The sequence below is a fragment of the Podarcis liolepis genome (assembly GCF_965112155.1).
Source record: "Podarcis liolepis genome assembly, chromosome: 12".
Taxonomy (NCBI): Eukaryota; Metazoa; Chordata; class Lepidosauria; order Squamata; family Lacertidae; genus Podarcis; species Podarcis liolepis.
Genome location: NC_139563.1, coordinates 6,731,308 through 6,753,429, shown reverse-complemented (window position 1 = coordinate 6,753,429; position 22,122 = coordinate 6,731,308). Strand labels below are relative to the sequence as shown.

The 22,122-nt window shown below is 46.7% G+C and overlaps 1 protein-coding gene and 1 long non-coding RNA gene across 6 annotated transcripts in view; both read right to left on the bottom strand.

Annotated features, from left to right (window-relative positions):
* Window positions 1–2,497: 2,497 nt before the first annotated feature.
* On the bottom strand, window positions 2,498–4,580 carry LOC310689532. Its single transcript, XR_014517454.1, has 2 exons — window positions 2,871–4,580; window positions 2,498–2,653 (listed from the first exon to the last, which is right to left on the bottom strand). It is a non-coding gene; the product is annotated as an uncharacterized lncRNA (long non-coding RNA).
* A 987-nt stretch (window positions 4,581–5,567) lies between these two features.
* The window catches only part of GJC2 (gap junction protein gamma 2), a 76,818-nt gene continuing 60,263 nt past the window's right edge, over window positions 5,568–22,122 (bottom strand). For 4 of the 5 annotated variants that reach the window (XM_083467131.1, XM_083467130.1, XM_083467134.1 and 1 more), the window contains one exon: window positions 5,568–8,228. In XM_083467131.1, the coding sequence (XP_083323257.1) occupies window positions 6,943–8,208 (1,266 nt within the window). In that variant the 5' untranslated portion in view covers window positions 8,209–8,228 and the 3' untranslated portion in view covers window positions 5,568–6,942. Of the gene's footprint in view, window positions 8,229–16,128; window positions 16,719–22,122 lie in introns of those variants that run through there. The other variant, XM_083467133.1, reaches the window with a different exon arrangement.

Below are 22,122 nucleotides of genomic sequence, written 5' to 3'. Positions count from 1 at the left end.
CCTTTATTTTCCCCCTAAAAAACTAGGTGCGTCCTATGGGACGGAGCGTCCTATGGGACGAAAAATACGGCAAATCTGCTGGTTTCAGTGGGGAATATTGACACGCAAGTACACAGCTGTGTAGCATAGTCATATTTGTGTTTTCTTGGAAGATGTTTTAATGGGACTTCCTCTCCTTTTGTTCTAATGAGGCTTGCGCCTTAGCCTTTTCACTTCTCACTGCAAGAACAATGAGAGTCAAACTAAAATGTTCTATCTCAAAGGAGCGCTGGTGCAGAAATGCACGAGGTGTCCTGTGTAACTCCAAAGCTTGCATCCAACATCCCTCACCACTATTTGGACCAAATAAAATGTATTTCCTCATGTGTACTTTTGATGAGGACACATGCAACTTCCCTAGAGCAGTGGGACAAATTTAGAACTGCCCTTGCTACATCTGCTGCAACTTTTGCCCCCAGGACGGAACCTGAGAAGGAATCATTCTTCAGCTTTGCAACAAGAATTAGTGAGCTCAGCACTGATTGACTAGTGCCTGTGTCGTCTCTAAGAAGTCACTAAAATTTTCTGAGTAGTTTTGTGATGTTCAGATATTCCCTTTTGTTTTTAATAAGTTAATGAACATGCAGAGCTTTTGAAAAGGGATGGGGAGAGGGCAGCCTTTCTGAAGGATAACAACAACAGGGAAGATTGACAGGTGAGCCAGTGTTCCATATGCTGGTATTTTAGCTGTTATTGACATCAGGAGGAATTTTGGCTGATGGGTGGCAGCAATCTTTACATCAAATATGTCTTTACCCTGTGTTTTATTGTTAGGAGTTATAATCTAGCAAACATGGAAACAAGTCCCCATGACTACATTTTTTAAAAAAAAAAAACTTTTGAAGGACACACATTAATCCTTCTACATAATTGCATTGCACTTCTCATACAACAAACCAGATCAAAAGTTTGATTCCATTTTATTAGTATTGAACAACGAACATCCAACAGTTTTGTGCTGTTGCTTTTTTAAATGTCCTATCATTCTAAATACAATCCAACGGTAGCAATTTACATGAAAAAATATTTACAGAGAAAAGAGTCAGTTTTGCACTCGAAACGTTTCTCATACAACTTGCAAGTTAGTACAAAAAAAATAGTAACATAACAGCATAGATTTGTTATGGCCTTTTAGTTAATTTCAAGTATTTTCCAGTGGAATGGAATGTGAGTGACAGCATAATCTGGCTTCTGTTCTGGTTTTTAAACTTGAAACCTTTTAAAAACCATATTGACTGTTAGAGCTTCCCACATGACTGCCTGGTTACTGCAGGGAAAGTGTTGCAATTTCTTTATGGCAGATTTCAGTCTCCTTCATAAAACTACAATTCCCAGAGTGCCTTGTGAGGAAGTGTTGACTTTTATAGTTAAAACAATTGGTTCTTAAAAACTTTCTCTACTGCAGATCATTATTGTATGTTGCTTATTCTTTGCAGGGAATCACATTTTTTTAAATGCAATGGATACCACATGATAGGGTCCCTTGAAAGGCTTCTGAACGAAAACTCATTATAACTTCTGCATTCCAATGCAGCTGTAAAGTGAAGTAGCATGTGCACAAATCTGGCAACAGCTGGCCACTTTCTATGAACACTTGCTATTTTCCTAGTCCAATTGGGGTCATTGCAGTAACACTGGAGCGTAGAAGGAGTTGACTAAATTTGCATCTACTGTATTTTTCGCTCTATAAGACGCATCAGACCACAAGATGCACCTAGTTTTTGGAGGAGGAAAACAAGAAAAAAAATATTCTTAATCTCAGAAGCCAGAACAGCAAGAGGGATCGCCGCACAGTGAAAACAGCAAACCCTCTTGCTGTTCTGGCTTCTGGGATAGCTGCACAGCCTGCATTCGCTCCATAAGACGCACACACACTTCCCCTTACTTTTTAGGAGGGAAAAAGTGAGTCTTATAGAGCAAAAAATACGGTATTTATCTAGCAGTTCGAAAGCACGTCAAAGTGTAAGTAGATAAATAGGTACCGCTCTGGCGGGAAGGTAAACGGCGTTTCCATGCGCTGCTCTGGTTCGCCAGATGTGGCTTAGTCATGCTGGCCACATGACCCGGAAGCTGTACGTTGGCTCCCTTGGCCAATAAAGCGAGATGAGTGCCACAACCCCAGAGTTGGTCACGACTGGACCTAATGGTCAGGGGTCCCTTTACTTTTATCTTCATTGGGGCAAGTGTTGGAAAGGATACTTCACCACCCTTATGTAAACCTACAGGGAGTTCATGGCACTATCCAGAATTTTCCTGTAATTTCTGATTTGCTCTCTTCTCCTCACTTTGGGAACGGGTGATTAGCCAGCAGCTAAACAGACTTGGAGGAAATGGATGGGAAAGGTTTGAAGAAACTCAAGAAGCCTCTCTGTTTGCTAGGACGAAGTCTGAAAAGGGATGTGGGATATTCACACAGCCATTTTGACGCTGAAGTCATCACTGCAAAGTGGCTTTTCCCCCCCTGGTTCCACTGTTTTTGTTTTTGCTTCATTCTTTCAAAAGCAGAAGCTTGGTGGACTCTTGTCTATAGCGATATTGTGCTGCTGCAGCTGACCACAATGCTATTCACTAGGACAAAGATAAAAATGGTTGTGGATTCAGGGACTAATCTACACTGGGGAGTTACAGATGGGTAGCTGTGTTGGTCTGCCATAGTCAAAATAAAAAAATTCCTTCCTGTAGCACCTTAAAGACCAACTAAGTAGTTCTTGGTATAAGCTTTCGTGTGCATGTGTATCTGAAGAAGTGTGCATGCACACGAAAGCTCATACCAAGAACTACTTAGTTGGTCTTTAAGGTGCTACAGGAAGGAATTTTTTTATTTTGACTACACTGGGGAGTTATAACTTTAAAAATGTGTTATACAAATGTGACACCAGAGGGCGCTGTAGAGCAGCGATCTGTCGCCAAAGATAAATTGCATTGGGAGCTATATATTTTTATGGCGTTTTCCAGATCAGTGTAGATCAAGCCTTGGTTGCAGTATCAAAATGGTCATGTGAATTGAAACTTTGAAAGGGTATTTTATAATGACACCCAATATTTGTGCCTAGCGTGATTTACATCTCCGACAGGAACAGGGAGCTTGTGGACCTTGAGAGGTTGTTGGATTTGAACTCCCAACAGTTCCAAACAGCACAGCCGATGGACAGGGGATGATGGGAGTAGTAGTCCCATTACAAATGGAGGCCCCCTGATCTAGGACAACCTATTTCCCTAGGGAAGGGAAGGTTGCATTGTGGAGCAAGGAGACTCCTTGCCATGAAAAAAGGGCAGATATGTTTATTTTTCTCTCACCTTCTGAAATTTTGACTTTTTTTTTTTTTGTTAAACCTCCCAGTGCTTTATTCCCACCCACCCCCAACACTTTTGGGAAAAGAGCAGAGATTCAAATATACCGGCACCCACCTCATCCAGAATTGTAAGCCTTTCTTCCTAACACCTGAATGAGAAACTACAGGGGCTCCTCAGTGGCAACCAAGAGGAGCAGGGAGTGCACTCTGTGTGTGCTCAGGGGTAATCTGTTCAAATCTCTAGAGCTCCTTATATCAAAGTTTAAGCAAGAAAACAGCCCAATGGCAGCTGATTCGCACAACTATTTCAATATGGGGAAGTCACCATGAAACACTGCCCTCCTGCTTCTCAGCACCACAATTTCCACTGGTGCTCAGCCAAAAGGCTCCGAAACTAGAACTGTCAGCTTGAGTTTTGAATTTGAAAGAGTGCTAAAATCAGCAAATTGCAGAGGTATGGGGATTTTTTTGTTGGTTGCGGAGAGACTTGTAGCTGCAACTCCTCTGGGCAGCCCTCAATGTTTTTCTCCCCGGTAACCCAGGAGTGATATTAAGAGAAGAAAGAAAGAAATTGGAAGACTTCCATGCTGGCAGTGGATAAGAACATAACATAAGGAGAGTGTGTTGCGTCAGGCCAATGGCCCATCTAATCCACAATCCTGTTCTCGCAATGGCTGACCTGTGGGAAACCTGTAAGCAGGATCCGGGCCCAAGAGCCCTCTCCCCTCCTGCATTTTCCAGGAGCTGGTATTTAGAAGCCTTCAACTGTGGAAGCAGAGGACAGCCATCATGGTCAGTAGCTACCGAAAGCCCTCTCTTCCATGAAGCCCTCACTTCACGACCCACCAATTTGCCATGATGTTAATGTCTGCTCCATCATTCCTTCAAAATGTGGGTTGACCCATGAGCTTTCACTGAAGGTAGGTGCTGGGGCTCAGACCTGGTGAATCCCGGCACAAATTGAGCCCTGCTTCATCCCTGGGATATTGATTTCCGTCTATCCCAAACTGGAAATGGAGCCCAGATGTTGTCCCTGTTCTGTGTTCTGTTCCCTGAGATTAAAGAGCCCTTGCCTGACAGGAAAGCAATTAACTTTTATTTTACTGTTTCCTTGATTACATATGTAATTTTCCCTCCTCCAACTAACTGCTTGTCGACATGTTAGCTAGGGTTGCCTCCTTTTCCAAGACATACCATATTTTTCGCCCTATAGGACGCACTTTTCCCCCTCCAAAAAATGAAGGGGAAATGTGTATGCTTCCTATGGGGTGAATGCAGGCTTCAGGAAGCTATCCGCAAGCCTTGGGAGCCCCCTGTGCCTGGGGGGGGGGAATATTTTTTTTCTTTATTCCCCCCCCCAAAAAAACCTAGGTGCGCCCTATTGGCCGGTGCACCCTATGGGGCGAAAAATACGGTACTTTCAGCAGCCGCACAACAGGCAGAAATTCAACAGTGTTCGCACTCCCCATCATTTTGGGGAGGACTGCACTTGTCAAATTTCTGCCTGCCACACAACTGCTAAAACCGCAGCCTCCGATTGAAAAAGGGGACTTGGCAACCCCTACATTTGCAAGCCCCTTTGTTATGTTAGCAAAGAGACACTCTTCCTCCAAAATGAATCCCAATTTATCATAAATATTGACCACGATTTTGGCTTACCCATAGTATGGCAAGGACACTACCCCTGACCTCAGTTCCTGAGGCAAACTGGTCTCTCCCTGTATCTGACGTTTGCAGTCTCTAGACTCTGAGGACCAGATGGAGCAGGGGCAAGCGACCGTGGTCATCCATTTATTGTAGGACTCCCAGATGGCCTGTCCAGCCATCATGGTCAGTGGTCAAGCATGATGGAAATTATAGTCCGGCAATGAGAGCCATAGGTCTCCCATGCCTGAAACAGAGGTTTGATTTCAACCACACAGAGATCTATTGCAATTTGGCAAGGGGAGAACAGACCCGGCTCAATATTTCATTTTGAAAATATAATACATATTGCCTGAGTGCTTTTCCACACGCAGATGTGTATGTGCTTGCAAATGCAACACCATGATCAATTTCCCTGCAAATTGTGGGTACTCCTCAGATGTCAGCTTTGTCCAGATGCCTGAGCAACTGGTACGCTGATTATCTGCAACATCCATTCTCAGGTGGAGGAAGGTGAGGGCGGCCACATCTGGGAGGTGGGCACACTGACTTCTGGAGTCCCAGAACATTTGCAAAGCCACAGGTCCCCCCCCCCCCCACATCCCCGGCTCTACACAGACACAACAAAGATATCACAAGGGTTTAGGTGTTCCGTCTTTGCAGTGTTACTTAAGGCACTTTTGGTTAGGGTGTGGTACAAGCAGTGGTTAAAAACCCTTCTCAGTGACAGTGGCCGAAGGGAATGCTCCATTTTCCACTGCAAAGGAAGAAAATGCTCTAGTCTTTGTTTGCTTCTCAGCTCACTGCCGAGGATCAAGGGAGTAAACCCTGCACATCTCTGAAGCAGGTGACTCCACTGAAGTCAACTGTGAAAATCCCACAGACATGCTAGATTTGGGGTTTCAGCCTCGTCTTGGAAAGCTGACTCCTGCTTTGCGGAAGCCATTAAACAGTTCAGAGGAGGGCATGGCTACGTATATGGATTAGTAAGCCTTTAGCGAGTGCAGCGGTGGTCTTCCTGCAAACCTGATCAACCACTCAGAGCAGCGTTGTAAGATGTTGCGGCAGCTTCTGCAGGCAGGCAGGTTGCGTTCCACCAACGAGGTTAGAAATTAAAAGGGTTATTTCAGTCATTTAAAGCAGAATGGAAGGAGGAAAGGGGAGGCATGGTTTGGACTGACAGTTGCTTAGCACAGACAACCCCCTATGGAGGAACAGTGGTCTTGATGCAATAAAGCCTTGGACGCAGAATTCTCACACTTTTTCCTCCGTAAACCCAGGCCCTGACCACAAACTTGCAAGCTGGTGTGGGCTGCCATTGGAATCGATGCAGCCAGAAGTGACACGACTTCCAGTTCGCACACAACCTATCGGGTACCAAACTTAAGGATAAAACGGGGGCATAAGAGGCAGCAATGGATAGATTGGCAAGAGTGTGGAAAGCAGAGAAGGATGGATTGGCAAGGAGGAAAGCAGAGGAACGGGGAAAGTAGAGGAAGGGAAGACATCCCAAATGCAACCAGCACAGCAAGGGAGGTGATACCTGAGAGCCATACTGAGCAAATCTGGAGTCCCAGGCCCTCAACATCACGGGGATAAGCCATCTAACTGGAGGGCAGGCCTTGCAGCCAGCACACCCTCTCCCCATTCCATCTGACAGGGGATACTGCCCAGGAATATACTCTGGAAGCATCATGGCACAACCTGGTGACTTCTCTTTAGGAGTAACAAGACATGTGCAAAGGGTTCCGCCACTTCCAGGTAGCTGACTCTTGCATCGAGGGGGCAGGCTTGGTGAAGGATGGCGGTGAGAGGCTTCTTGCCAACCCACTAGATGGTCCTGAAATGCATTGCTCATTTGGCAAGACCCCCAAAAAGAACCCCATTGCTAGCGCCGTCTTGGGGCCGGTTCCGTTCCCGACAGAGAAGCCACCCCCACCTCGTCGTCATCAGGCTATATACCTTGTTAGATCCACACTGAGTTTTTCCCATCCTTGCCGTTCGAGCTACCTTTCTCTGAGCTGGCTTTGGGCTTAGCGCCTTGCTTCTCCTGCGCGGTATTGGCCCGGTTTTGCTCTGCCACCATCCCGCCGGAAGCTGAGCTGCTGGTTCTGGACGGCTGCCCGTTCGCCTGCGTGTGGTTGTAGCTCTGGAAAGCAATGTCCAGCTGCTCCTGAGCCACCCGCAAGTGTTTGTGGAGCGTGGACAGGTCCGGCGGGAGGTTCTCGTCGGGGCTGGTGCACTGCTGCTCCTGGGCCACGTTGGCCAAGTTCTGCTCGTGAGCCATCAGGCTGTTGGGGACCTTGGCCTGCTTGTCCGACTTGACCACCAGGTTGTATTCCGGGGGGCAGGAGATGTTCTTCGGGTAGGCGGCGTAATTGTAGGGCGGCTGGCGGAAGCTGTGCACCTTCCGGTCGCGGATGGCGTCGCGGATGGTGCCGATGCCCAGATGGCACATCTCGGCCACGTTGAGGAGCAGGCAGAGGCAGCTGACGACGTACATCACCAGGAGGAAGATGGTCTTCTCCGTCGGCCTCGAGACAAAGCAGTCGACGTCGTGGGGGCACGGCTGCCGGGTGCAAAGGTAATACGGCGTGACCTCGAAGCCGTAGAGCATGTACTGCCCTATCAAGAAGCAGATTTCGAAAGAGGCTCTGGTGAGGAGCTGGAAGACGTAGATCTTCATCAAGCCCTCCTCTTGAATGTGTCTCCTGCCGTCGTGCTTCTTCTGCTGCTGCTCCTTCTTCTTCTCCTCCTTCGTCTTGACCTTCTCTTCGCTTTCCGCCACATCATCCACTATCATAGGCTCTTCCTCCTCGGCTCCCAGGGGGTCCTCCAGGTTACGGACGGCTTGCCAGTTGAGCGCGAATTGCTTCTTCTTCTTGAAGCCCCGGAACCTCTTCTTCTCCTCCTCGGAGGACCTGGCGATCCTGTGGATGGCGTAGCCCAAGTAGATGACGGAAGGGGTGGAGATCATGATGATCTGGAAGACCCAGAAGCGGACGTGCGACAGCGGGGCGAAGGCATCATAGCAGACGTTGTCGCAGCCGGGCTGCTTGGTGTTGCAGGTGAACTTGCTCTGCTCATCCGAGTAGATGGACTCGCCCCCGACGGCCGTCAGGACGATGCGGAAGACGATCAGGACCGTCAGCCAGATCTTCCCCACGAAAGTGGAGTGATTGTGGATTTCTTCCAGCAGGCGGGTGAGGAAACTCCAGCTCATGTTTGTCATAGGGGCTAATCATTTATAACCTGCAAGAAAAGGACAAGGGAGGTCGAAGAACAGTTAATGCCGGTCTGTCCCACAGAAGATGCTGCTGTTACACCATAAAAAGGTAAAGGGACCCCTGACCATTAGGTCCGGTCGTGGCCGACTCTGGGGTTGCGGCGCTCATCTCGCTTTATTGGCCGAGGGAGCCGGCATACAGCTTCCGGGTCATGTGGCCAGAATGACTAAGCTGCCTCTGGCGAACCAGAGCAACGCACGGAAACGCCGCTTACCTTCCTGCCGGAGCAGTACATATTTATCTACTTGCACTTCGATGTGCTTTCGAACTGCTAGTTTGGCAGGAGCAGGGACCGAGCACCCCGTCATGGGGATTCGAACCACCGACCTTCTGATCGGCAAGTCCTATGCTCGGTGGTTTAACCCACAGCACCACCTGCGTCCCTTATCTGCTACACCATAGAGTCATCTAGTCCAGCCCCCTGCAATGCAGGAATCCTTTTGGCCAACATAGGTCTCGAACTCACAACCCTGAGATTAAGAGTCTCATGCTTTGCCGACTGAGCTATCCCACCTGCTTCCTATGGGGAGTTTTTCAAGGCTTATATATGCTCTGCCACCTCTGTTTCTGCATAAGAGTAACCTAAATTATGGATAAAAAATGACAATAAATCATGTGCAGCAGGTACTGCATAAAGGTAAAGGGACCTCTGACCATTAGGTCGTCGTGACCGACTCTGGGGTTGCGGCGCTCATCTCGCTTTATTGGCCGAGGGAGCCGGCATACAGCTTCCAGGTCATGTGGCCAGCATGACTAAGCCGCTTCTGGCGAACCAGAGCAGCGCACAGAAACGCCGTTTACCTTCCCGCCAGAGTGGTACCTATTTGTCTACTTGCACTGGTGTGCTTTCAAACTGCTAGGTTGGCAGGAGCAGGGACCGAGCAAAGGGAGCTCACCCCGTCACGGGGATTCGAACCGCCGACCTTCCAATCGGCAAGTCCTAGGCTCTGTGCCACAGACCTTTGCATAGGCATGCTCCCTCTTCTCACCCTTCTGCCAGGGTGGATGGGCAGGAAAAGAGCCACAGCCGCGGTTGTGCATCTGCTTTGCATGCAGAAGTACCCGGGTTCAACCCCAGACATTTCCAGGCAGGGCTGGGATTTGACCTTCTCTGAAATCCTGGAGAGCTGCTGCCAGTCAGTGCAAACCTCACTGAGCTAGATGGACCATCAGTCTGACTTGGTGCAGTGGTACCTCGGGTTACAAACACCTCGGGTTACATGCAGTGGTTCTCAACCTGTGGGTCCCCAGATGTTGTTGGACTACAACTCCCATCATCCCTGAGCTCTGGCCTTGCTAGCTAGGAGTGATGGGAGTTGTAGTTCAACAACATCGGGGGACCCACGGGTTGAGAAAGGCTGGGTTACAGACTCCGCTAACCCGGAAGTAGTATCTCGGGTTAAGAACTTTGCTTCAGGATGAGAACAGAAATCACACAGCGGGAGGCCCCATTAGCTAAAGTGGTACCTCAGGTTAAGAAATGTTTCAGGTTAAGAACGGACCTTCAGAACGAATTAAGTTCTTAACCCGAGGTACCACTGTATAAGGCAGCTTTCTACTATTCTAAAAATAGAGGCACTGAGTCAGAGAGGTATGAAATCTCACTGTGACACACAAGAACTTTGTACACACTTTTTCCTTACAAGAGGAAACCCCGGGCAAAGCCTAGACTTCCCTCTTGATAAAGACTGGGCAGAGTCATCAGAGGCTGCGTAAAATTGCTTCGCAGGCTGGAGCCAAGTGCCGTTGGTGAATCCTATTCTAAGACCTGCTGGCAGTTTTGGGCTGTGTTTGCATATCTCTAATAACATTTACAGTGGTACCTCGGGTTACATACGCTTCAGGTTACAGACTCTGCTAACCCATAAATAGTACCTCGGGTTAAGAACTTTGCTTCAGAATGAGAACAGAAATTGTGCTCCGGCAGTGGGAGGCCCCATTAGCTAAAGTGGTGCTTCAGGTTAAGAACAGACCTCCGGAACGAATTAAGTTCTTAACCCAAGCTACCACTGCACTTAGCATTTCCGCAGCGCTTACCACATCTCAGTAATTCTTATAACATCGGCCCTGTAAGGTAGGGCAGCATTATTCTAAACTGGTGGTTCTCAAAAGGTGTGGCAGGAGAGGATGGGAAGTGGTGTGGGAAGATTCAAGGGCCATCAAAGAAGCATTTAAACATTTCAGTGTAGCACAGTACAGTATAGTATAGTATACAGTGGTGCCCCGCAAGACGAATGCCTCGCAAGACAGAAAACTCGCTAGACGAAAGAGTTTTCCGTTTTGGAGGTGCTTCGCAAAACGAATTTCCTATGGGCTTGCTTCGCAAGACGACAATGTCTTGCGAGTTCCTGCTGGTTTCCCCCCTTCCCCCCCTTTTTCTAATCCGCTAAGCCGCTTATCAGCTGATCCGATCAGCAGATAAGCCACTAAAAGCCGCTAATAGCACTAATCCGCTAATCCGTCAATGGGCTTGCTTCGCAAGACGAAAAAACCGCTAGACGAAGAGAATCACAGAACGGATTCTTTTTGTCTCTCGAGGCACCACTGTAGTGTAGTGTAGTATAGTATAGTATAGTATAGTATAGTATAGTATAGTATAGTATAGTATAGTATAGTATAGTATAGTATAGTATAGTATAGTGTATACACACACACACACACACACACACACCCAAGAACAGTATCCATACTTTTCTTCCAGAGCACTGGCTTTTCTCCTACAGTTCTCCACGGCATATTTTTGTGAACAGGGATTTTCCATTCTGACCAATAAGAAAGAACAGGAAAGAGAAAGGCGGTTTCTTTGCACTGATCAGGAGACGAGAGTTAGTCTGTCTCTAATTAGACCCAATATAAATGAGATTGTCTGGCAAAAGCAAGCTAATCGCACCTCTCACTGACTTTGCACACATACTTAAAGGTACATATGAAGAGGCTTGTTTATAGTTGTATTTTGGGAAATGATTCGCTTTCTTATGTACAGTAGCTGCCTTGTTTTATACTTTTGGGATGTCCCATGATCGTTTTATAGTAGTTGCGTTCTATGCCATAAATCAAGCTCTGTTGGGAGTCGACTCTTTTTTTTTATTATCAATAAAGAATTCACTGTGGCATGAGACATTTTTATTCTAAAGGCATGGCCCAGAGAAAAAAAGTTAGAGAACCCCTGTTCTAAGCATATTGTGCGGTTGTGGCCAAGAGAACAGGGGGAAGGGGTTGCCTAATGTCCCCTAGTGAAGCCAAACCAGAGGTGGATCTCAAGCCCACCATGCAATTCCTGGTTTGTGCGCCATGATACCTAGCGTTCCTTAGTTTTTTGGGGGGTTTTGCCTTACTTAAAGTTTATTTAGCACAGACACATTTTCCCAAATGACAGTCTAACATGTGCAATCCAGAGGTCTTTCAGCTATCTACCCTCTGCAGAACCTATTTGGGCTTCTGTATTGTGGGCTTTCTCAGTCGCAGTGACTTCTTCAGAGGGACTTCAGAGCTGTAGTAACTCAACAGGCAGATTGCTGTTGACCTGCAAGATGCTGCTCCTGCTGTGAGAGCACCACAATTTCCTCACAGTTAAAGCTGCTAGCTGTGTTTTTCGGAAAACTGAGACCTCCAGGTATGGGGAAGTATCAGCTAACAACAACAACAGCTGTGTTTCTTCTGCCTCTGAAGGGCCAGGTGTGCAGCCTGGGAGTCATTTTGGACTCACAGGTGTCCATGGAGACGCAGGTCAATTCTGTGTTGAGGGCAGCTGTCTACCAGCTCCATCTGGTACGCAGGCTGACACCCTACCTGCCCATGGACTGTCTTGCCGGAGTGAGCGTTCCTTAGTATTGAAGTCCAGGCTTCTAGTATGGGGTGGGTGGGCTGAGGGCAGAGCCCAGAGCAGGCCTCAGGAGAAGCTCCACGATTTGGGGCAGGTTCAGGGATGGATTCCCCTGACCTGGTACAGAGCCCAGCACAAATGCTGTCTCTTGTTGACATCCGTTGCTGCAATATTTGTCCACTCCTCTCCAAATGGTTCCATTCCAGCAGGCCATTATGGGAATTTTGTAGCTTAAGCCCAAGTGCCTGAGCTTCCTCTTTTCCTCCTCCCTCTCAATTCCCTTTTCCTTTCATGCTGTGTCTTTGACGTGGTAAACCTGATGGCAGGTACTGTCTTAACGCTGATACAGTGGTACCTCAGGTTACAGACGCTTCAGGTTACAAACACTTCAGGTTACAGACTCCGCTAACCCAGAAATAGTATCTCAGGTTAAGAACTGTGCTTCAGGATGAGAACAGAAATTGCGTGGCGGCAGCGGGAGGCCCCATTAGCTAAAGTGGTACCTCAGTTTAAGAACAGTTTCAGGTGAAGAACAGACCTCCAGAATGAATTAAGTTCTTAATCCGAGGTACCACTGTACTTGTAAAACTTTTTCAGTGGAAGAGTGATCTTAAAATGCTAATAATAATAATAATCACAAATAGCAGTTTTCTGAGGAAGACAGAATGGTTCATTGCTAGAAGGAAACTCTCCTTTCTATATCCTCTTCGGTCTTTATTCAGACAGCAGGAGAAACATCAATTAAACTTCCCACAAGACATCCAATGTGAATGGATAGCCTGCGTTAACAGCTCTGCCTCTGACTGTTAACAAAGGACTCAGCTACACAGCTGCGAATAAAACGTTTCAAATGTGTTGTAAAGTACAATATACAAATGTGACACACGAATGGAGACAGTGAGCGATGCAAAATTCAATGCATTTTTCAAAAAAGCATTTTCACCGCGTTGTTTTTTTTTACATATGTGTGTAGATTCCACCAAACTATGTTTGGTCAGAGGGACTGGCTTGGTACAAACTCAGGGTGGAAAATGGGACTGATAATAGCTCGGCTTCTAAGTAGGACTGCCATAAAGTCTTCCTTGTATAACGAATAATTATGCATTGTAAAAACCATGAGTCACGATCATTGACTGACTTCCTTCTATCTCTCCCCTCAATTTTTTTATTAAAGCATGACTTCATTGGCCTGGGTTCAGGGATGGGCAAAGGGGGGTGCGGTGGGTGCGGGCCGCCCCGGGTGTCACCACCGAGGGAGGTGACAAAATGCCGGGCGGCACTCACCGCAGGCCCGCAGCGTGCCCAAGCCACACGTCTCTCCTGGGAGAAACGCAGTGGCTTGGGCGCGCACAGGCTCTGCGCTGCCCAAACCGTCCGCCCACTGCCTCCCCCCCAGCTATAGGGTGGCTGAGTGGGAGGAGGCAGGCAGACTCCAGAGGCCTCGTGGTGCGCCCTGCCCCTATGGGTGGCTCACCCCATCTCTATGGGCGGCTTGACCCGCCCCTGGGCACACCGCCCCAGGCGCCCAAACAGTTTCCTCCACCGCTGCCTGGGTGGCCGAGTGCCGCCATGTTGTTTTCAAAGACTCTGTTGTTTTTGTAAGCTGTGCTGATTCACAGGGTACATATGTGAGGCCTGGGGACACGGGATCAATCTTTTTACGCATTTATTTACAGTGATACCTCTGGTTAAGAACTTAATTCGTTCTGGAGGTCCGTTCTTAACTGAAACTGTTCTTAACCTGAGGCACCACTTTAGCTAATGGGGCCTCCTGCTGCTGCCGCGCAATTTCTGTTCTCATCCTGAAGTAAAGTTCTTAACCCGAGGTACTACTTCTGGGTGAGCAAAGTCTGTAACCTGAAGTGTTTGTAACCCGAGGTACCACTTTATTACAAAAACATGGATCCAGATATTTTATGCTCTGGGGATGGGAAGGTTTGTGCAGGGACAATTGTGATAAGAACATAATAGGGTTGTCATACATTTGGGTGGAAGTATGGGTGGAAGTAAGGCTGTGTACATACAGTGGTACCTTGGGTTACAGACGCTTCAGGCTACAGACGCTTCAGGTTACAGACTCCACTAACCCAGAAATACTACCTCAGGTTAAGAACTTTACCTCAGGATGAGAACAGAAATCGTGTGGCGGCAGCAGCAAGAGGCACCATTAGCTAAAGTGGTACCTCAGGTTAAGAACAGTTTCAGGTTAAGAACAGACCTCCGGAACAAATTAAGTTCTTAACCCGAGGTACCACTGTATTAGCAACTTGCAACACTGTAGTTCCTCCCTCCTCCCGTTTTATGTCCCATTTGCAGGTGCTGTACAAGCAGTAGAGAAGGAGCAGGAATGTCATTGCCCAAGAGCACAGAGGAACCAGTGTACAGTGGTACCTCAGGTTACATACGCTTCAGGTTACAGACTCCGCTAACCCAGAAATATTACCTCGGGTTAAGAACTTTGCTTCAGGATGAGAACAGAAATCGTGCTCCGGCGGTGCGGCGGCAGCAGGAGGCCCCATTAGCTAAAGTGGTGCTTCAGGTTAAGAACAGTTTCAGGTTAAGAACAGACCTCCGGAACGAATTAAGTACTTAACCTGAGGTACCACTGTAAACAATAATACGTACAAAGCCTTGGACTTTTAGTCTGATGCATTAAAACAACTAAGGAGCCTGCTGTAGCCCATTCAAGACTAACAGATTATTATGGGATACACTTCTGTAGGCCCAAGAACACAAACACACTCCTATCTATCTTTTAGACTTCAAAATACAGACTTTAAGAGAGATACAGGACTCGTTGCAGTTGGAGCTTGGGTTGTAACAAGACAACAAACCGTATTCGCTAGGCAGCCCCATTAAACTGAGGATGCTACCAGAGTGTTGCCATTCAATCACACGCCGGCAGATTCAGGTTGTGCAGTTGAAGTGAATGGGGGGGGGTGTCTTGTGCAAGAAACCCACTTTCCCCCCAAAATAAGCCCTTTTACAATAAGAAATGCACTGGGAGGTGTAGGATAATGCTTTGCTTTGATGCAACGCTATCTGAGTTCCCTGCGGATAAATCAGGATGAACCCTCAACAAACCACTCTGAGAGGCTTACTGAAGAGTAAATAGGATTGCCCTGCAACTTTAGGACTGGGGTGCGGGTGGACGGAAGCTCGATACGTTTGGGAAACTGCCTTAAGAACACTGCATCGTGGCCTGAGCGCTCAAAGGCAACAGACCTTTTCTTTGACTGAACGCCATAGCTGAGATCTCTCGTCTTCCTCACCGTTTAGCCTGGAGAAGAGGAGGTTAAGGGGTGATATGATAGCCATGTTCAAATATATAAAAGGATGTCACATAGAGGAGGGAGAAAGGTTGTTTTCTGCTGCTCCAGAGAAGCGGACACGGAGCAATGGATCCAAACTACAAGAAAGAAGATTCCACCTAAACATTAGGAAGAACTTCCTGACAGTAAGAGCTGTTTGACAGTGGAATTTGCTGCCAAGGAGTGTGGTGGAGTCTCCTCCTTTGGAGGTCTTTAAGCAGAGGCTTGACAACCATATGTCAGGAGTGCTCTGATGGTGTTTCCTGCTCGGCAGGGGGTTGGACTCGATGGCCCTTGTGGTCTCTTCCAACTCTATGATTCTATGATTCTATGTTACATGAGCTCTAAAGGCCGACACATAATGCAAGGAATGTGTTCTACAGATAACAGGGAAAGAGAGAGGTGGGATAGGCAGCTCAGGAGAAGTCCACACCCTCCAACATTTCTCCGGTGAAAATAGGGACGTCCTAAGGAAACGCGGGACAATCAGAGACCGGGACGGCGTCTGTAAATCTGGAAAACAGGGACACTTGGTGGGTCTGGAAAACTCATGTATGATGAGGATTAAGGAAAAGCGCGGTTTGAGGAGAACTAAAATGCGGTCGTTTGGTAGCATTTCATTTTTATAACACATTCTCACCCACCCTGTTTGGGTATCCCCTCCATTCTTCCCCCGATTCTCACGCCGTGAGATGAAAACAGAGAGAAATTGATAGGAATAAGCTACTCACAAAGGCATGGCTGAAGGCTCCCTTGCCATCCAGATCTTCCCAAGAAATTTTTTCCACAACCACCGTTTCTTCAGGAAGGCAGCGGGGAATATGAATCCCCATCAGGAAAATGTCTCGTGAAACTAACGCCCCGCCAGCTTGAGAAGGAGACTTTTCAGCGAACTTTTAAACACATCCTGCCGGACTCCGCCTTTCTGACAACGAAGCTGCCACCCCCCTTCTCCACCTCTATTCCCCCCCCCAAAAAAACCCCAGTAACCTGGGGGCATCGGCTAAGAGCAAAAGCCACGTTTTCCTTCTCAGGAGGAAAAGGAGAAGCCTTTGAACAAAAGTTTCATGGGAGTGGACGGGAAGGTATTCCAGTCTTTGCTCTCACTGGGTCCATCCATGCGTCCTGTGCTGGAAAAAGCTGACTAAGCAGGGATTTTATAAAAGGAAAAAGGGGGAAAGGAAAGGGGGAAAAGACCCCACTCTGCAACTCTCCTTAAAAACCTTCTGGTTTAACATTGCTGTGTTTTGCTTTCCCCTTATTGGGCGAAAGTTAAGAGCGCCAGTCTAGGGCATCAGTAACGGATTTGGAGGACGGAAAGCGTGACTAATGAGAAACATCTGGGAGGCACATGGGCTGGGATCTGGAGGGGAGTCACTGGCAGGAAAGAAAGACTAGACTCCTCAAGGAAGGAGCAGGAAAGCCATTTCTGCACTTAAACACTGAGAAGCTATTGGCAACTTCCGGGGCAGGAAGGTGGCTTCAACCTGTAGCCCAGAAAGCCAGTTCATAAAGTACGAATTTGTGATGCCTGAAATTCTGTGTGGGTTTCCCCCCAAATATCCACATTTCTGCAACTGGAGGAAGGCTTTCTGAAATATACTAAGAGTTGAGTAGTGATTTCATGCTCTTTATTTCAGCTCATAGGAAGAGTTATTGATTTCCTCCCAAAACCTCAGGCTTTATATACATTATTTACACAATGGGTCCCGTGTGATTGGCTAACTCTACTTCCTTCCTGGAGCCTGATTGGTCTGCTCCTGCAGGCCAATCAGGTTGTTGCATTCTAGGATCCTACCTGTTATGTACTGAGCTGAATCCTAGAACAATAGGTTCCAGAATGCAGCAGTCTGATTGGTCCGCAGGAGCCACCCAATCCAGCTCCAGGTGGGAGTGAATCCACAACCTGACTGGCCTATAGGAGCAGCCAATCAGGCTCCTGGATGAAGTGAATCAGCAACCTGATTGGCTTACAGAAGCAGCCCGGAATTAGCCAATCTTGCGGGGCCCATTGTGTAAATAATGGGGAAAGTTTCATTCATTGCTCCTATGAGCTGAATAAAGAGCATGAAATTCACACTCGACTCCGAGTATATTTCACTACCTGTCTATTGTTCTAGAATCCAAGCTCAGTAAATAACACTTTTTTTGTGGGGACGGTCTTACCCACTTTGCTTAGTCTGCAAATAAATTAAATGTATCAGTTGGCAATGTGCTGCATTCACACCAGTCTGTGCAATTAGCGGGGAAATAATTCAATACTTTGCCCTGTGTTCAGGGATAATGTTTGAGATTTCCAAGACCTTAAAGCTAGAGAAGAGGGGTGTGAGTGGGCCTTTCAAACTCTTGGTTGGAGCCTTCTTCAACCCCAGATGTTAGTCTATTAACTGCCATCATCCTCTGACCAGAACTGATAGGAATTGGAGTCCAACATCTGGAAGTCACCATGTTATAGGAAATTGATTTATACCAGGTCAACTATCTGCCCATTTGCCCCCAGTACTGCATACTCTGGCTTGCAGGAGCTCTCCAGGGTCTCAGACAGAGGTCTTTGCCATAATTTGATTCCTGGCCCATTTGCTACGGATGAGACCAGAGACCTCTGTACACAAGTGCAAACTCTCTACCAGTGAATTACAGTCCCTCCCTCTTGAGATACTAACAGCCCAGTCCGTCGCACATCTACTCAGAAGTAAACCCAGCAGAGTTCAATAGGGTTTACTCCCTGATAAGTGCACAAGACAGCAGCCAAAAAAACAATCTGCAGGCATTTATTATTTGTCTTTCTAAGACACCTCATTAAAAAAGTTATCTAGGCACTGCACAATAAAATGCAGCAATAAAACCAAGATGCAATAAAAAAACCCCGCAATGAACTTTTAAAACTCCAACCACCATAAAAAAAACCAAACACAAAATAAAAAGCAATTTTTGAAAAGCACAGTAGTGAAAACCAACTGTCAAATACAAGGGCTAAAACCCAGCAAACAGAAGCTAGCTCCCCCACTCACCAAATATCTTAAAAGCTCTGGTAAAACCACTATGTGGGCACCAAGTGAGCTTTCCTGGGGAAATTCTACATCCAGGGGGGCCACCAATGAAAAGGCCCTTCCTCTGCCATTTTCTGAACTTCAGACCAAAAGGGCACACTGAGAACAGCCTTTGTGGACAATGCTAAGGTAAGGGTAGGGGCATATGGGAGAAGGAGAGATGTACCAAGCGCTTTTATCAGTCCTTGAACTGGACCCAGAGATGAATTGCAAGCCAGACAGAAAATGTTAAGAATAAAATTGGCGTACTATGGTTCAGAAAGGCAGGGAGGACCTGGAAGTTGCCCATTAGCTGTTAGCATCTGAACAGCAGGCTGAGCAGGCAAACCAATTACCTTGTCACAGTATCCCTACTATACTAAGAGCTCCATCTGATATGACGGCTGAGATTCTACCTGCCTGTGCACAGTCTCACCAGAGTGGTACATGCTCTGGTTATCTCCCACTTAGACTACTGCAATGCACTCTCTGTGGGGCTGCCTTTGAAGGTGGCTCAGAATCTACAACTAATCCAAAATGCAGCAGTTAGACTAATGACTGGGAACAACCACTGGGACCATATAACACTGGTCCTAAGAGATCTACATTGACTCCCAGTATGTTTCCAAGCACAATTCAAAGTGTTGGTGCTGACCTTTAAAGCCCTAAATGGCCTAGGCCTAGTATACCTGAAGGAGCGTCTCCACCCACATTGTTCTGCCCAGACACTGAGGTCCAGTGCCGAGGGCCTTCTGGCGGTTCCCTCCCTGCGAGAAGTGAAGTTGCAGGGAACCAGGCAGAGGGCCTTCTCGGTGGTGGCGCCCGCCCCGTGGAACGCCGTCCCATCAGATGTCAAAGAAACAAACAACTATCTGACTTTTAGAAGACATCTGAAGGCAGCCCTGTTTAGGGAAGTTTTTAATGTTTGACTTTTCACTATGTTTTTATATTCTGTTGGAAGAGTGGCTTAGGCAACGCAGTCAAAGTGGGTGGGGTACAAATAAATGATGATGATGATGAGATGAATTGTGTTTCATCCTAAGTTATGGCAATTGTTTCTATAATCCTCTCTCTCTATACATGCAAATGTTATACAAATCTCTTGTCCTTTCTTTGTGGGGACGCCTAAGCGGCCACTGTAAAATTGCATGCATATGTATTATGTAATTTAAGAAAGATTTCCAGCAGCAAGAGAGATCTAGACATTTCCTCTGAAACCTAAAATGAGAGACTGACCAAGAGTCTACCAGAACCTCCAGGAAGTTTTGCCATGTTGCAATTTCAAGACGGACGGAAGTTTCATCCCAGGGAACAATGGGATGCAAGGGAGAAACAGGACTGGTGCAAGTTTAGAAACAAGAAAATAAATACAAAGAAGGGAGGAAGCTTCAAGGACCGAGAAGATTTTTTATTTTTTTAAAGAAAAGAATAGAGACAATAATGTTTATGTGGGGAAAGACAACGGGAGGATGTCATGCTAGACAGCTAGGAAGAGAGTAAGGGCAGATTTTATTGTTTCAACCAAGGGTTGTGATGGTGTTAGATAGGAAGATAAGAAGCCTCTGGGAGAGATCATCTGCCTTGCAGTACTGATAAAGAGATGTACAATTTGGGGTGGATGAGAATTTAATTTGCAAACCTGCCTAATTTGCAATAGAGAACCAGAATAGAGAACCAGAATACAGCCATCCTATGAGTTTTGGGTTAAACCACAGAGCCTAGGGCTTGCCGATCAGAAGGTCGGCTGTTCGAATCCCTGCGACGGGGTGAGCTCCCACTGCTCGGTCCCTGCTCCTGCCAACCTAGCAGTTCGAAATCACGTCAAAGTGCAAGTAGATAAATAGGTACCACTCCGGCGGGAAGGTAAACAGAGTTTCCGTGCACTGCTCTGGTTCGCCAGAAGCAGCTTAGTCATGCTGGCCACATGACCCGGAAGCTGTACGTCGGCTCCCTCGGCCAATAAAGCGAGATGAGCGTTGCAACCCCAGAGTCAGCCATGACTGGACCTAATGGTCAGGGGTCCCTTTACCATTTATGAGTTTTGCAAGGGTATTCTCCAGCCAAGTGCACAAATACCAGGGTAAAGTTTGCATTAAAAAATGCATGCATTTGTGAAAACAACATACAAAAATGCATGATTTGGGGGGCAAATGCTCTGCAGAAATGAGACAAAATTTGCATTAAAAATGTGCAACGCAGGCAAAATTCACACTGCAATGCCAATTAATTTTCTAAGCCTGGAAAAGTAGCTCTGTATCTGCCAGCTGGAGACTCGCTCCTGCAGCTGCTGGACTGTAGTTTGCGGCCGCAGCCCTTTATCAAGGCCATCATTGTCACCGCGGAGTCCTAAAATGGTTTTTAAACAAGATATTGTTCAGGCATAAACATGTGCTTAGGAGATGGGCACCCTCCTCCTTAAATAACTTCCTGTGTTTCCTGAACTCACCTCTTCCTGGCGGCCGCTGTCTTGGAGAGGGGGAGCACAAAGCTGCTGTGGACTTGAGGCAGACACAGGAAGATGAAAAAGAAATGGACACACCACGGATAGGGGATGCTGTGTTGGAAAGGTTACAATCCCAACTTTCCTTGAGTACAATCCAAGGGAACTCTCTGGTGCACGAGCTCCCCTGAAAGGGAGGTTGATGGTATGAATTAAAAAAAAATCTTTAAATATAATTTCAGTAAAAAAACAGAGATGTTTTTGTTAGGTTTAATTGGAGATGAAATTCCCAAAAAAAGAGATGTGAGTTTATGTATGCCACAACGGCCGCAAGGGTACTTCTGGCTCAGAAGTGGAAATCACAGGAGCTTCCAACATTGGAAGAATGGCGGACTAAAGATGGTGGAATACGTAGAGTTAGCAAAGTTGACGGGGGAGATCCGGAATCAGTGTGACGAACTGGAGCAAAAGGACTGGAGCAAATTTACATTATATATGAAAGAACATTGTAAACGTTTGCAGCTTTGAATTGAAATGTTTTGTAATGGGAATATAAGGAACTGATTTACATTTAATGGGGGGAAATATAAAAATAAGAGAGAAGGTAAAAAAGTGGTTATGGAAATGCTAAGAATAAAGTAAATATGAACGGAAGTCAGAGAGGGGCAGGAGGAGGTTGATGCTCGGATAGAGTGTTTGAGTTTACTGAATTATGTATGGAAACTGTGATTATGATAAAATTGAAAATGCAATAAAATTATTTTATATATATAAAAAAGAAAGGGAGGTCCATGGAAACATCTAGCCTTGTGTGCAGCAGCTCCATGTTATTGTGATCTACACTCCATACATTTTGGACAGCCTATTACAGGATTTAAGGATGTATCTGGTAGGTGAATATGAACGCTGTATGGGGCGTTGCAACCATGGGGTTGCAATGGAGTCTGCTGGTCTCAGTGGTCCAGTTACCTGTGAGGGACAGGTAATTCTGCTCTGCCTTCAGCCTGGTTGGAGCAATTCAATGAATGGAGTTACTATTGCAGAAATTAATATTGCACAGCTTGAACAACTGGGTGCTTAAAAATAGACTCCTTTGGGGATGAAACATTGTCCAGACCATGGGTAGGCAAACGAAGGCCCAGGGGTCAGATCCTGCCCAATCGCCTTCTAAATCCAGTCTGCAGACGGTCCGGAAATTAGTGTGTTTTTACATGAGTAGAATGTGTCCTTTTATTTAAAATGCATCTCTGAGTTAT